Source organism: Drosophila montana, unplaced genomic scaffold (genome assembly GCF_035044405.1).
Source record: "Drosophila montana isolate Dmon_TW-CO22-7 unplaced genomic scaffold, ASM3504440v1 contig_2438_1, whole genome shotgun sequence".
Taxonomy (NCBI): Eukaryota; Metazoa; Arthropoda; class Insecta; order Diptera; family Drosophilidae; genus Drosophila; species Drosophila montana.
The window spans coordinates 1,209,030-1,225,418 of NW_026997315.1; the positions used below are offsets into that span (position 1 = coordinate 1,209,030).

Genomic DNA, 16,389 nt, shown 5'->3' on the forward strand with positions numbered 1-16,389 from the left:
GACTCACCTTTTTGGTAATCTTGTTTGTCATGCTTGGCATTCCGACGAGGCCCATGCTCATGGCCATGCTCAAATGGTTCATAGCCGGTGCCCGATGATGATGCAAATGATGCAAGTGTCCATGGCCGCCATGTCCAAATATGTGTGCGGATTGCTGCTGCTGCTGATGCTGTTGATGCTGATGCTGCTGCTGCTGATGCTGCTGCTGCTGATGATGCTGCTGCTGATGCTGATTTTGCTGATGTTGCTGCAGTTGCTGCTGGGGCGGATGATGCGGATGTGGATGATGTGCGGCTGCTGTAAGCGGCATCGTTGGATCGTTTAAGCGAAAGCGACTCATATGAAAGCTGGAGCCGTAACAGTACATCAGCACCATCGTGGTTGGGAAGTACAATGCACATGTGGACAGAATGCGGTACGAGGGCTTACTATAAAATGGCTCGCATGCCATTAGCCCCGTGTTGTTGAAGTAGTAGCCTATATGGACGGATATGCATATAGATAAACGCCAAATGAGCAGCTGTTTGCATTCATTCAGTATTCGATGGGCAGGTGTAAATGGGTGTGTGAGTGACTGAACTCACCTTTAGGCAGCACCAGAAACCCAAACACCGTCAGGCTGATAATCCATGTTAAGCTCAATATGGCAACGCAGCCCTGCAAGACACACACACACACATTAGATACATTTGGCTTTCGCTTAGTTGGTGTGGTTAGAGTTAGGTTTAATTTGCCATCTAAAATACGACCCCACAGTTACCCAGCCTCAATATCCGTGTTAGCCATTGCCACATACTCAGGGAGAGGCACAGCTCCCACCTCCTCTGACGCTGCTCTTTCAGCTGACTCCAGCTGGTTGTTTGATTTATGGCTGGTGAGGAATTATGTGCACGTGTCTGATTTTAAGTCATTCTGATGCGCAACATTGCAGCTGCACGTTCTAGTCCATTTGTAATTACCCATCAAAAGACAATTTTGTAAATGGTTTAAGCGTGTGAGGTCAATGGATCATTGACAATGATGGCGCATATGACAAATGTATCGCTTTGTGACATCAAATTATAATTTCTTTTGACTTAAATTGGTTTGAGTCAAAAAGAAGGAGTCAAGTTAATGTTCACTATTAATTATTGTGATCAGTCCTTAAGCGAGTTTAGAACATATTTAACTTACTTTTCGTCAAACGTTAGGGAAGCAGTTCGTAGGTTTTATAAGGAATAGATTATTTCTTACTGGTTCTAAGCTTTGGTAAGATCTTTCGTGATTGTTCTTGAGACAATTTTGATTTAAATTTTCTATACCTCTTTCAAATTTTAAAATTAATAAATTTTAATTTTCAGCTGACAAACAAGTCGTAATATTGACAAATTGATAGGCGAGCTAGTTCACAGATATTTTCAAAGCACCAGCTAATGCTGCCATATTCATTATTAGTGTGAACTAGTTCACAGATAAACGCACTGCACCGGCTAATACTGCAATAATTAATATACTAGTTCAGTGCGAACAAGTTAACAGGCTGAAAGCTGGCTTACAAATCTCACTTATTAGCACTTATAGCTGGCTCAATTATTCTCTTTGAGCTAAAAGCTTTTTGAAAATCATCTTCCAGTTCATCACCCTTAAAGCTCTGGGTTCTCACTCAGCTGAAACTATCGCATATAGTTGCGTACAGAGCTATGTTTACTAATGAAACCTTTAAACAAAGTTGTATGCCAAAGTGTTTTTGCCTTGAAACATTGCCTATGGCAAACAACATCAAACGCCGAGAGAAGCTGGAGGGCAACCTTCAACAAATAAATATATATTTTCTAAAAAAGGGCAACAGCAAATGGAATTAAAAACTTTTGATTACGTTGAAAACAGTTGGGCAAAGGCCAACCACAGGCGGCACACAAAATGAAACATTTGCGAAAGGCTGCCACAATCATAACTGACTGACTAACTGACAAACTGACTGACTGGCAGGCCAAACAGCTGGCAGCTGAATGGCAGCCGAAATGAGAACATTTCGCAGCACTTCGAGCCTTCCAACAAGCCGACAATGCCAAATGGTTGTCGGCACAGTGCAAAGTATTCAAAAACTAGCTACTCTTTCACTTTACGCCAACATCTTTTATTGTTTATTTAATTTACGAAATTATTTTATTTGCAACGTTTTCCTCTAAGCGTCAATTTAAACTTTCAACAATGCGTAAATAATACGTAAATGTTCACGGTAAAATATGCAGTATGAAGCTTATTTCACAAACATGCTATAAATCTAAATGAAAATATATTTGTTTGCTATTTGTCTAAAATTTGTAAACATGATGATGAAAATTGTTTTGTATACTTAACGGAAATTTGAAATATATTTCCATACTTTTCATTTATATGAAACTTTAATTTCGGTCGAATACTCCCTATTAAAACTATTTTGATATAGTGGTCCGAGGCGGATGTCGCCGAAGATTTACTACCCTTGTAGAAATTTACCTTTTGCAGATATGTGAGAATAGTGAAGCTCGAAAATGGAGAGCTTGATGAAAATATCTTTGAAAACAGAATATTTTGCCATATAGGATTCTACTATACGACCGATCCTTCCTATAGCAGCTATATAGTGGTCCGCTGATGATAAGATTTTGTATGTATATGGAGATCATAGAGAAACTAATTATTTGCGACAAGGTCGTTTAGAACCATACAGACGGGCATGTCCCCTGCGGTACACATTTCGTGACAAAATTATAATACCCTCTACAAGGGTATAAAAAAGATCTTAAAGAAAAAGATCTATGCTATCCATATCCATGTTGTTGATAGACAAACAAAGCTACATCGAGCTAAGAATTTTACCAAAAACATTAAAGATTTCAATTAATCTTTGCATTTTTCAAAAACTTTTTATAACCATAAATTAAACAACATCATTTTCGCGCTTCCTTCGAGAAATGAGTTGCAATTTATGGGAAGTTTCAATAAAAACACGACTAAAGCTGAAAAGTTGTAAGTTTTCAATGGGCCATTACAAGGCGAAAACTGGGCCAACAAATTGCGTGGCCCGAATGTCAGTCGCCTCGGCTGCCGGCGTCAGCAGCCATTTATTAATTTTCGACAGTGCACACTTTATTACAAATTGGGCGTGGCTGTGCGCCAAATTCGCAGACTCCAGTCAAGCATTGCATAGCAATATCGGAGCAAAAAAGCCAAAGCCAAACAAAAAAAAAACCAAAAAAAAAAAAAAGGAAACAGGCGGCATCCCAATTTTATGCAAATATTTTCAACTAATATTTTTTCTCGCATTTTGCATTTTTTTGCCTTCGCGTTCTTTATGCTTCTGCTGTGCTCTGTTCTACCATTAACTTTGGCACTTGTGGGCCTTTCAAAATACGCATGTGCATATAAATTTTGTTGCGGGCATTTACTGAAATTGCGCAATACTTTGGCTGTTGCTCTTACGGAGTGCGTACGTTACAGGGGGACACACATACTACATAAATATTAACTTGGCATATTAATAGCTGACTGCATCTTTTGTAATTATAATGGTAAATAAAAGGTTTTTATGATAAAAATAAGTACAAGTAGTTTGACATTTGCAAAAAGTTGCATTTGTAACAAGTTTTGGCAACAATTGTTGAAATTGGCAGACGAACGGGCCTGATCACAGCGAATGCGCTTTAAAGGCGACATTTATTCCTGTTCCTGTCAAAGCTAACATCGATTTTCATTTTTTGTCGAGCTCAAGGAAAACAAAGTTTTTAGCTACCTTGCAAAAAATTGTAACGAAACGCAGCGTGAGAAAAATAAAAACAGATTCCGATTGACAGTTTAATACAAATGTAACAAAAAAAATGCGTCCGTGTCGCCATCTCATTGTTGCATTGGAAACAATTTTAAAAGGAATTTAAATGAATAAAAAATAATTTTTAAAAATATTGTGCAACAACAACAAATGTGTGTAACTAATTCTCGTACAATAAGTAATACTATAAATAATATTATTTAAATTGATTATTTATGAGTCTCTCGCCTCTTGAGAATGTTTGTAGTAGGGAATTGCATTATTGCGTATTTACTTATTTTCAACCTTTGCTTAAGCAAATTGATATATTTTGAGCTTAATTTAAGGCACGGCTTAATATTCGTAATGTTAATATCCATTTGCATATTTAAACACAAATCATAAAGGCAACGTTGCCCGCACCACCGGACGGACTTCTCACCCGTTTTGTAAATGATACGCGACGTTTCGCTGTCCAAGCCCAAAAATTATTTCTTTCCTCTTCCGCAGATACATTTTTCTTGTTTTTTTTGTTTCCCCCTCCCATTGCCGTTTCTTATGTTCGGGCTAGACTTCATTTTTGGGCGGCTGCGTAAATGTTTGTTGGCTCATAAATTATGATGTGAGAGAGCCTGCGTGTGAGCGAGAGAGAGAGAGAAGGGGAGACCAACTGGCAGCCATTGCTCGTTTGCCGCGCCCTGCCTCCCGCCTGCGGTTGGCGTGGCCGTCGCCGCTTCAGGCGCCCTCGTTCCCTTGGCCCTTGGTCCAGGGCCAGGTCTATGCTGTGGTCTACGTATTTAGTCAAAGTCAAACAGCAAAAAAATGTAGGAGAATACGAAAATCCCAGCTAGCTTTTTTTTATCCCTATTTTATACACTTTTCGACTGTTTATGCTGTGTTTATTTCTGCTTGCTTTGCTTTTCCATTCTTCATCTGTTGGCGCTTTGTTTTATGCTGCGTGTTTTGTATGCAGCGTTTTAATGACTGCCAAAGAGCTTAAAGCCCATTATCCTTATTTATCTCTGCGTAATTGGCTCATAGATGATGTTGTTGCTGCCTACTAGATTTTATTGGCGCGTGATTTCTTGGTACCTCCTCATATGCTTTGTTTGTTGCCGTTGTCCTTTGTGATAAATTCTTATCTTAACTTGTCCCACAGCTAATCGCGGCTGACAACGTGCCTTATCTGCCTTGCCGCGCATTAGTGGGAATTACAGAGTGTGTTACGCCAGAGCGAAAATTATGCAATACGCGCTCTGCCATCCCTCATCGTCCACCTCGCCCCCTCGCTCCCTCGCTGACCGCCGTTTGATCCACTTACCTTCTTGCTGGAGTGTTGGTAATAGCGTCGCGGATGCAGCGCACACATGTATCTGTCCACCGCCATGCAGACGAGTATAACGGCGCTTTGTTGTGATAACGCTCCACGCAGCAGGGCCTGGTGAAAAGTCAGTCAATGTGAAAGGACACATGTAAGGAAATGCCGGATAGAAATTTGAGTAAGTTTGCCGGCACATAATTTAATATTTTCTTTGATTTCCTTTTTTTTAAGATTAATATATATATTAATTTTCTTTTTTTTCGTTTGTTTGCTCAGCTTATATTTAAAATTCAAATTTAATAATTTCAATATACCAAGGAAAATCCGTAAATTGGGGTTTTTAGTGTGCATTACAAGCTTATCAAAGATTTTAGTTTTAATATTCAATTAAAATTATCTCTGATTAATGTTGCATAGTTGTTAAAAAAGGCTTTTTTATATGTACTTCTGCATGGGTTTTTATGACTTTCTGCTTTGTAATATAGAGCTAAATAAATATATAAATTTGTTGTTGAAAAAGTCTTGTATGCATTTTGTTTCAGCTGGAAACAATGCTAAATCTAATTCAACCGGGTTCAATTGTGGTCTCTTTATTTAGTTTTTGTATTTGTAATTGTGTTTAATCTCGAACCATTTAATGTTGGTGGGCCACTGTAAATAATAAAACTTTATAATAAAGTGCATTGTTGTACGTAGACAAAAGTATATTGGTTGTCCATTTAGTTGACCCGGCTGTCGTGTGAGCTAAACAAAAGGCTCTTTGTCTGGTAACATTAGATTAATTGAGCTACATATGATAGCTTAATTGGCAACAATAAGCCAGTGCCTGGCGCCCGTACTCACCTGTATCTGGCAGAAGATCTCACCATATGGCCAACAGTGAAACAATGCAGGCATTAGACCAAATGGTGTAATTAGCAGGCCAATTGTCAGGTCATTCAGCGCCAGAGAAGTGAGCAGATAACGTGGCTAAAAGCAGCGTCCACTTAGCAGTTAGTTTGTTGTTGTTTCCTGCTGACTCACCTGTTGATGTATGTAGGCGGCGTAGCGGCGATTGTTAATGACAAAGATGACCAGACAGTTGGCCCCAATCACACCCAGAGTTAGCACCAATATCAACACCGCTTCAATGGTCTCCGCTATGCCAATATGCACGATAAAATTATGGCCCGAGTAACGCGGATGCGAGCAACTGGAATTCTTAACCGCGGGCGCTACAAGCAATGAGCCAGTCTTGAGGTCCATTGCGATGCTGAAATTAAATCGTTAAATTAGTAGGGAAATATTATTTTTCATCTGATTGCATATGCATTGAGATAAGCACTATTAAAAAAGTTGAGTTCGAGTCAGATCCTAAGCAAATATAGATCACAGGTCAACTGTCTGAGTTATTTGAACAGAAAATGGTAATTCTGTGTTTATTCGACACTTTTAATCTTGATCTCACAATTTATTTATTGATTACTATCAATTTTATAATATATAATATATATATTCAATTTTATTGTATTTTTATTGATACAGAGGGAAAACCATGAAGAAAAAGCCAAACCTCATAGAAATCGTATGAGATTTGACCAAGTTATGGGTATGGGAAACTGTGACCCATGTCTATATACGAATCTTGGTTTAAGATTTTGACATGAATTTCGACTAAAAATATGTATTCAGATTTTAATGATTAAACTAGCCACACTTCGTAGAAATTGGTTGAGAATTGATCGAGTTATGGGAATGGGAAATTTTGACCTCTAAATACCTCTTTGGGTAAGATTGTGACATGAATTTCGACTAAAAAATATGTAATCAGACTTTAATGCCAGATTAATCTAGAGGGAAAACCATTAAGAAAAAGCCAAGCCTCGTAAAAATCGGATGAGATTTGACCGAGTTATGGGAATGGGAAATTTTTACCTATGGCTTAATATTTTGGGGTAAGATTTTTACATGAAAATATATAAGTTTGAAGTGAAAGGGGGTTCTGTCCTAATAAGTAATTAAAATGCTCTATTAAAAATTGCCATTGTCATTAAATTCTTTAGTATTTAAGAAGAAGAAGCTAGATGAAGAAGTGTTTGTTTAATTAATTTAAAGAAGTGACCGAATAAGCAACTGCTTAGTTAGCTTTGATTGTCTGTTTGCCTTTTGTTGGCCGAAAAGGCAGCGCTAGCAGTTTGGTCGTTAGTGCTGCATTTGCGGTCAGGACGCTGTGACGTCGTTTCAGGTTCTTCCGTTTCCCATGTGCAAATATGCAAAATGGCGACAATTTGTTACGCTATAATCAAGTCAAAACACGCGAAAGCGACGCCGCGTTGACAATTTATCAGCAGAGCGGGATTGAGGATGAGAAAAAATTCGCATCAAAATGATAAAAAATTCAAAGAGTAGAAGAAACAATACAAGTGAAAGACATTGTGTGGGAGAGGTTGGTGGAGGGGGGGGGGGGGAGTAAGATTGCCAATATGGCGGCATTTCCGTCTCAGCCAAAATAACGCGCAGGCATAATGAATCTTTACAGGATAATTGGATGATTTTGCGCGTTTTTTGTGGCTCGTCTGGTTTTTAGTGCTTTCACTCGCGATAAATCAAAACCACACCCGGCCCGACGTTGATGTCTTTGTCTTTTCTCTCTGCTACCAGCGCTGACATTGAGAAATGTTTAAGAGTAGAGGAACACAACCGAATACTTATTTGCTTTAAAGAGTTTTACTTTGGAAAAAACGTTCCCAGACACCGCCTTTTGTCATTTATATTTTTTTTCTTAGCCACGTTCTTTTATTAGGTTTGGCCATGCTTACAATGTCATATCCCGGAGAGCTCAACGTCTGTGATTTATCGTGGTCGTCTGAGCGATGCTGTGTTTATGCTAAGTCCACAAATCACCGCATGAAATATAACCAAACTGCAAAACATTAAGCCCAATAGTCCAGTGTATTAGATTTACTACAGCAAAAGACTGTAAGGCATGTGATTAGATCGTCTGGCAGTTGCACAGAATGCGAGACATTCAAGAAGAGCATGACAGTTTAATCACTCAATATTCAAATGAAGCTTGCATACACTCAAAGGACACATTCTGGACTTATGGTATAACAACTATATTTGAACCTATCTTATCACACCGATAACTTTTATGCTTAATTTAGCTTAGACCAGGATATACAAAAATTTTGCCCTACATTTTTCCAGGACTAAAGGCTAGCGATCCGTAAAATTACTGGAATATTTTTCTGTATAAGAATTTATTTAAATAATTGAAAACGTAAATTCACAAAGTCATTTTGCAGTGCTACAAACATCCATTCGCATGATGCAATACAAAGTTTCTGCCAGTTAAACCTGATAGCCATTGAATGCGGCACTAATAAACCGACAGACAATTGAACTGGGCTAGATAGAGCAGTGCGGATTGGCCACAATGTGCTCGCCAAAAACCAATTCAATTTTCAAGTAATGAAAAGAGGAAATTCGCTTAATTCCACGTATTGTTAAGTCGGTCCAAAGCGTAACCGAAACAGAACCAGCTACACCAAAACAGTAACAGGGCCAGAAGCCCAAAACCGAACAGCAGCAGAAAATGGAGTAACTGCAACATTGGCAAGTGCCCGGATTCCAGTGTCAAATGCAAGACCGCGTAATTGTTTTAAAATGCGAATAAGCGAAAATGGCAATAAAAACGGTGGGTAAAATGCGCAAATCAGCGTTTGCAATTTAAATAAACGCAATTTTCCAATGGAATTGCAGTAGTTGAAGCAGTCGTACGTTTAACTTGGTTCAGCCAAACTCATCAATATTGTATGCCCGAGCAGCAACAACAACAGCAGCAGCAATGTTGATGAACACGAAAATAACGAGAAACGAACCCGAACATTGCCAAAGACAAACGGGGAATAAATAATTTAGTTGCAGGATTAGAGAGCCACAATCCGCTTTTGAATTTACACTCAAGTTACTTCCATTAGTGGCATTTGGTAAGCGAGCAAAACTATTGCATATCATTAGGCGCTGCCGCCGCAGGCTGCAGTTGTCAGCCACCGCACGTCGCTTGCATAATCCACGCCCAGACTTATAACACCAACTTGGCACAGGATTTGGCCAGGATGACAATGACAACGAAAACGGCAACGACAACGACAACGAAAACGACAACGTGGGTGGGTGCGACGACTAGTACAACGTCATGCCACGCTGCCTGTAATTGTGTCCACAAAATGACAAAAGAAGCGCACAACATGATGAAATTTGCTATCGAATTGTTACTCGACTAGGCTATACTCTGCATAAATTATGTGTAACATATAAGCAAATATACAAATTTGCATAAAAGCATCTTAGGCTTTAAATAAATGCAAAACTAAATCTGAACACCTACAAAATATGTGTAAAAAGCTTAATGCTTTAGTTGCTATAAACAAATAGTTATAGCGATTCAGATAGACTACCAAAGTATATAAAAATAAAAGAAAAGGTAAATAACTACTCTTAACAATATATTTAATTAAAAAATATCTAAATCAATAGAGAATACTATTAACATACTATATAGCGGATATTGCCCGGCCTTGGCCGTGGAACGTTTTGTACTAAAAATGTTCACCCCGGGAAAATTGAAATTGAAATCGGATGGAAGGCAAAAAACTTTCATACAACCGTTTTTCGCTCGTTAACCACTGTTGCGGGTGGAATTTCGCTGGAAAATCGCTGAAACACGTATTCATTAAGTTCTTAAATAAAGCTTTGAAAATATGTTTAAAGCAAATCGGGAAAATTTAGCTAAAAAAATCTTTGAATCGGTATTTCTACCGAAGAAGCTTGTATTCTGCAAAAAGTGTGATTTGAGCGCGAAACGTCAATCCAAATGTTAGAGCCCCATTTCTACCAAGGAACGCATTTTTCGAAAAATGTGAAACACCCCTCAAATGAATTTCAACAAATATCAGGATGGTGAACAAAAAAGTTTCTTACAAACGATTTTCAAATTTTTCGGCACATGTGGGTGGAATTTCCTGGTGGAAATTTCAGCCTATGATTTGAGCTGTGCGTTGATCAACAATCAGTCAGTCAGGAAAAACAGTTTTATTTAGAGAGATATGTTTATTTAGAGTCAGGAAAAACAGTTTTATTTATAGAGATATGTTTATTAAGATTTTTATATTGTTCTATTCTAATAACCTGATCTAGAGTTTGCAATTACCGACTGTTTATTCTATTAAATATAAATCAGCTTATCTTAATATCGATTATAATAGAATTGTCTGATGTGTCAAACGTTTTTTGAATGATCAATTAGGTTTGTAAAAATGCCTTAGACTATATCAATTATTGAAACGGGAGTGTTGAGTTATTATTCCTAGACTAAATTCAATTAAAATGTTTTACAAATTTGTCGTTGAACTATACAAAAGTGTAGTTGATTCTAAAACCTGTCAGTCTATCATATTAATATTAAATATCTCCACATGGACCTATTAAATCTATTTCAAATGTCGGCAGCATAAATTACAAGCACACAAGTTTATTTAATAGGGTATGAAGCTTTGAGAGCCAAGCTGTAACAAAATACAATAGAATGCAAGAACAAGACAGGAATTTAGGACTGGTGAAAGGGGAAGGGGTTGTCAATTCCGTATTCACAGTGCGTTTTGTGTATGCAACGAATGAGAGTCCGTTTGTATGGCTCTTTAATATGCGTGTGTGTGTGTGGGTGTGTGAGTGTGTGGGTGTGTGTGTGTGTGTGTGTAGACTGGTGCACTATGCGTGCGTGTTAATGCACGAAACCGTAAAGTCCGACCATTTATTCAAGCTGTATTCGGGCATTTCGTTGCATTTCATGCACACATACACATATGAAAAGTTGAAACTGGTGCCGTTCTGTGGCTTTGTTCTTAAGCCTGTGTTGACAGCCCATGTGACTATGTTGGTGTGAGTTCACGTCTGTGTGTGTGTGTGCGTTTCAAATGCAAATTTGCTGCGCACGGATTTTGGCTGCTGTGTTTTCTTGTTGTTGTTATTGTTGTTGCTGCATTTTGGCAGCATTTGCCAGCTCTGGCTTATTTATAAGATTTGCTTTGAAGCAGCGCACTTTGCACATGGTTCAAAGCTGATTCCGCTTGACAAAATGCCTGAGTTGCCAGCAGCCGTTGACTGATTGCGCTTCTTTTTTTTTTGCACCCAGGGCCAGTAAAGTGATTTAGACCACATTGTGGTTGGGGCTGAAGAGCAATTTTGTGCTCAGAGATAGCCCAAAGCCGTGAAGCAACTGGGTGCAGTTAATGGAGCTGTGTTTTGTGTTTGATTGACTTAAAACTTTTTTACTTTTTGTAAAAGTTAAAAAGTCAAAGGAATTTCGTTGAAAATTCTTACATCAATCAGTTGAAAAATTTGTGCCAATGTCACCTGTCAAATGTTTCAGCCAGCGGGTCAAGTCGTTAACAAACTTGTTCGCTTCCTTCTACCAGTCGAAAGCGATGAATTTTCATTTTCTTGATTATCGTTAAAAGCTGACGCGAGTAGGTGTCAGCCACAGCTGTGCTAATTGATATCTGCCTGGCTGTTCTTGTGGAAAAGTTAAAATTCATTAAGTTCAACACGGCGTGTACGTGTTAATTTGTGAAATGAATTATGAAATGCAATTGCCAAGCATACATATTGTATAATTGCCAGATGTCTTTCAAGTGTCAACATTTGATGATTACTCTTTATTATTTGCCTACAAACAATTTGAGATTGTGAGTCTTGTGCTTCGCCGTTTGCTTTATTTGCTTTTGAATATTATTAAGAGTCTGAAGCACAGCGACAGCTGTTGTCTGCTTTATATATTAATTTAATTAAGATTAAATATGGTAATTACCAAAAAGAATATGTGTATTTTCTCTTGCAGACAGTCTAAGACTATGAATAAATTTATTCAAAGCAATGTCAAGCTGCAGTAAATGAAAAGAACGAAATCCGAGATTTCTTTAAGTTTGAGCTCTTCGAACTCATTTATGAAATGTTATCAAATGTTATTGCAAGCTTAAAACATTAAAAGAGCACAGAAACTCATTATTAGCTAAAATGCTCACACTTCGACTGAAACTGTGTTAAATGTTTTGTCATTAACATTAATTAATTCATATAAGATGCTTGAAGCTGAAATTCTGACAGCCCATAAAGTTTCATGACGCCCAACTGTTGCCTGAGTTTCTAGTCGAAGTTTTGCAGACATTTGTGAAAATATTACGCATACGACACGATGGCCAAAGTTTTCGCTTATTCTTATGCATGTGCAGACACATTCCGATGGGGTGCATAAGATTTTCAATTACAGGGCTTGGATTTCACGCTGAAAAACTTACAGATTTAACTTTTTAATAAGCAATTTTGTGGTGCTCTTTGGGGCTGGCATTGAATAAAACTAAATTATGCATCATTAAGCCAAAATAACAGAATTACGTGCGTTAAATCGAAAGCAATGGCACATTGTGGCAGAGGGGAGAATTTTCAGAGCGACAGAGAGAGAAGCAGGGCTGGGCGGATGTGCGCATAAATCAGTTATAACGTAAATGATTGATTTTATATTATTGAATTCAAATAAAGCACATAACATTATTTGACTGGCATCCGCCGCCACAGCTTGATGATTCGATGATGGGTCTGTCAGCGCCAACGTCGGCCTCAATTCGATTGCTATGCAAAGCGAATTTACGAGTTTGAATGGCTTAGAGCAGAGGGAGAGAGAGATGTCGTGTATGAAATACCCTGTGTTCAATATATTCAGAACTTTGTCAAAAAATGTGTGACTCTTTCGACAGTTACATGTAAGAATGTATGCCTTCAATATATATTAGACTCTGTGTCTTTAGTTTCTGCACTTCAGATGTTGCTTAATATAACGAATTTATTATAACCTAATGTTCTTAAATACTCAACTTCATCGCATTTTGCACTCATCCCAGCCAGGTTGACATCACAGCGTATTCTTGATTCAGTTTTGCATAATAAACGTATATTACCCGTTTTACAATTGTTTTTGATTACAGGGCATTAAAAATCACACAAAAACCCGCAAAGCCGGATAAAGTTTTAACCAAAACGGCGCAAGCGGAATATAATAAGTACGTGCAATGCATTTCTAATTTTTATATGCTGCCGATGCTTTTAACATGTACATAAAAGCCAAAAACGTTCAAACTTTCTACAAAATAATCACCCGCTTGCCTGCAATTAAAGAGGTGAAAGCCCAACATATCTGGTGGGTGTCAGAGGGGGTGGCAGCAGGTTGTCAGGGGGGGGGGGGGGTGTTTGTTTTGTGTTTGGCATGCGTTGTCACGTACACGTAAAAATGGCGTAAATGTTTTAAAAGTTGCATCAAAGTTGTTATGAAGTATTTGCCCGAGCCAGGAAAAGGAGCAGCCATCACAGCTCGGTGCACACAGACACATAGCACACACACAGATATACATACACACACACTCTCACTCATGTGAAAAAGTCAGAAAGTCATTTAAGAAATTGCAACGTTTGCAGAAAGTCACAAGAAATTAGCTGCAACGTTTTCGGGTTTAAGCCAAATTTAACCTCTAGTTATATACTGTACGTATACTCTTGTAGTGTGTGTGTGCGTGTGTGTCTGGTGTGCAAAACAAGTTGACAATTGACAGTGGCATAAAATGGTTCAAATAAATTCAATTCAAGGAAACTAGAAGTTCAGCATGGTGAAAATTTTCGGTAAATTGATTTAGCAGCTTAAAAAATTGTTAAATGTGAGCTCTAAGATTCTGTATCGAATTTTAGGGCTTTTTACACTTTACTCAACAAATAAAATAAATGATTATACTTTACATTCAATAAATAATTTTGTTAATGAACTAGTATAATGTTTGTAAAAATATTTATAGTTTTGAACTAGTATAATGTTTGTAAAAATATTTATAGTTTTGAATATTTTAATATAATTCAATTCGAGATCATAATAGATGACCCAAGTTTTTCAAAGAAGTCTTACTTAATTTCGATTTGATTATCTTTTTTTTTTTGAGAGAATTTTTCATTTATCTTGAACCATATAATTATAAATTTCTTAAGCATTAAGTTCATAATGTAAGATTACAAATAAACTCCACTGTGTGGAGCTGCTTCGAATAAGGCGTGGCACCGCCTTTTTGCCAGCACATTGGCGTCGCATTGTAAACTTGTCGGTAGTTTTGGCTTGGGGCCAATTCGTGTTAGTTTTTGGGTACGAAATAAGCGTAGTTACCCATGTGCATTTGTGTATGGGTGGGTGGAACTTTACTTTTCTGGTTAGCTGAGGTGTAGACAGGTTGCCTACGCTGTGGCTGTCCGTGTGTGTCTGTGTGTGTTTGATAGGCACAGCTCATTTGGACTGTGCCGTGACTGCTGTTTTCTTTTAGCCACTGCATGAAATTATGGTCATGCCCCTTGGCAGTTTTGGCATTATTAAGAAATGTTCATTCTGTTCTTGGAAAATGCCAGGCTATGAAGGAAGTACATTTCCAGCGTGGCTGTCAGTTTGTCAGATTGTAAGGCAGCAAGATATAAGCCTGTAGCACGAAGAAAACTTAACATAGCTTTGAGAGCTTTTTTGCTGCCTGAGTCGCAATTTGTGCTTATGAAGCTGGGAGAAGCAAATCTCCACTTGTAATTAAGTAACTTCAGATGGAATATTGTTTACATTCAGTGCCCAAAATAATAATTACCTTTAACAAGAACAATGCAAGTTAAACAATGAAAATAATTAAATTTACGATTTTCGATTTGCAGTTGTTTTGTGCGCTTTAAATAATAAAACGCAATTAAAACTACAGCCAAGTTAACATTTCTCATAAGCTTATTGACTCAAAGACAACACACACGCACAGCAAATAGGTATGTATATAAGTGACTCGTATGCACAGCTCTATGCTAATGATGTCTGCCCTTCTACGTGTGTGTGTGTCTGTGTGTGAGCTCCTAGTCGCATCCGTTGATTAAATAGTCGTTTATTAAATGGTAATTGCATCCAAGTTAAATCAAACGAGTGCCAGCACGCTCGAAGGCGAACGGAGCTGAAGCACCCAAGTTTAATTGAGATTTAATTGGAATGTAATTAAAATTAATAATGCCTTAATATAAAGTGTAAATTGCGGAAGCTTTTGTCCTTCAAGACCACTGACGTCAATTACAAAAACAATGATCGCTGGCATTAATTCACAGCAGAACAATGTGTGAGAGTATGAGTGTGAGTGTGTGTGTGTGTGTGTGTGTTTGTTTGAGTGCGTGTTGAATCATTTAATTAATGCGTGGGACCACACGGCGTATGGGCAATTCTTTTTAGTTTGTTCAGTCTATTCAATCAAGATGAAGCGATAAATACGATATAATTTACAAAAGGAGTTGAATATTCACATTCATTAAATGCATATTCTGACTTTATTAAGACTGACATTATATCAATTTTAAAGAAGTGACAATTATTTAAGCACATTACTGCCATTAATTGCCAAGTATAGTTTATTTATTCAAATTCATCTCTGGTGTACTCACAGCAGAAAGCGATTTTATTCCTTTGATTTTTCCAATTGTCAACGTAAATATTAAGCAGTTAATAACACAGTTAACTCTGAATAACTGGCAAATAAAAATAAGAAAATGAGGTTATCATAAAGGCACCGTCATTTATAACTCCAGACGTCAACTAAATCATCCGCCATATTCCACATGCTTTGGGTCAGCCCTGGAACTAATTAGGACAACACATGTTGAACGGCCCACATCTCGCATGATGAATGCTCCACAAATGTGGCAAAGGAAAGACCATTAGTCACATGAATGTTGAGTTAAAGGGACACTATCCTGCACAATGTGTCCTGCCACAGGACACATAGGTGGTCAGCTGCTGGGCCGGATGCTGCTTAATGGCCATCGTGTTGCTATTTTGCAGTTGACTTCACATATATAAATAAACAGGATGACTAACTGAATTAGTCATGAAGATGTCCTTTGATAGATAATAAAAGGGAAATGATTTTTTGTATAAGCTCTGCAATTGACTTCTTATTTGGGAAATTTGAATGGAAAGAGCACGGAGTTAAGTGGAAATAAAGATGTATGTTAATATTTGTTAAGCTTTATAAGTTGGGAATTGCGCACACAGCATCTTTTCTTCACATTCATGTTATTATCATAAAATGGATTGAGCCTTAAATATAAGTTGTTTAAATGTTTATCGCGATTATCAGATTTATGTATGTATATTTTAATATTTATCACCTCAGGCCCAATTCAATTGAATTGTCAATGTCTGCGAAAATAGCCCTAC

General features: G+C 37.7%; 1 protein-coding gene across 1 annotated transcript in view; it reads right to left on the reverse strand.

Annotated features, from left to right (window-relative positions):
- Positions 1-16,389, reverse strand: part of LOC135428215 (5-hydroxytryptamine receptor 1A) — a 69,274-nt gene that overhangs the window by 3,588 nt on the left and 49,297 nt on the right. The window contains exons 3-7 of the mRNA XM_064682062.1: positions 6,114-6,342; positions 5,934-6,059; positions 5,091-5,207; positions 585-657; positions 8-477 (exon numbers count right to left, since the gene is read on the reverse strand). Of these exons, the coding sequence (XP_064538132.1) occupies positions 8-477; positions 585-657; positions 5,091-5,207; positions 5,934-6,059; positions 6,114-6,335 (1,008 nt within the window). The 5' untranslated portion in view covers positions 6,336-6,342. The remainder of the gene's footprint in view (positions 1-7; positions 478-584; positions 658-5,090; positions 5,208-5,933; positions 6,060-6,113; positions 6,343-16,389) is intronic.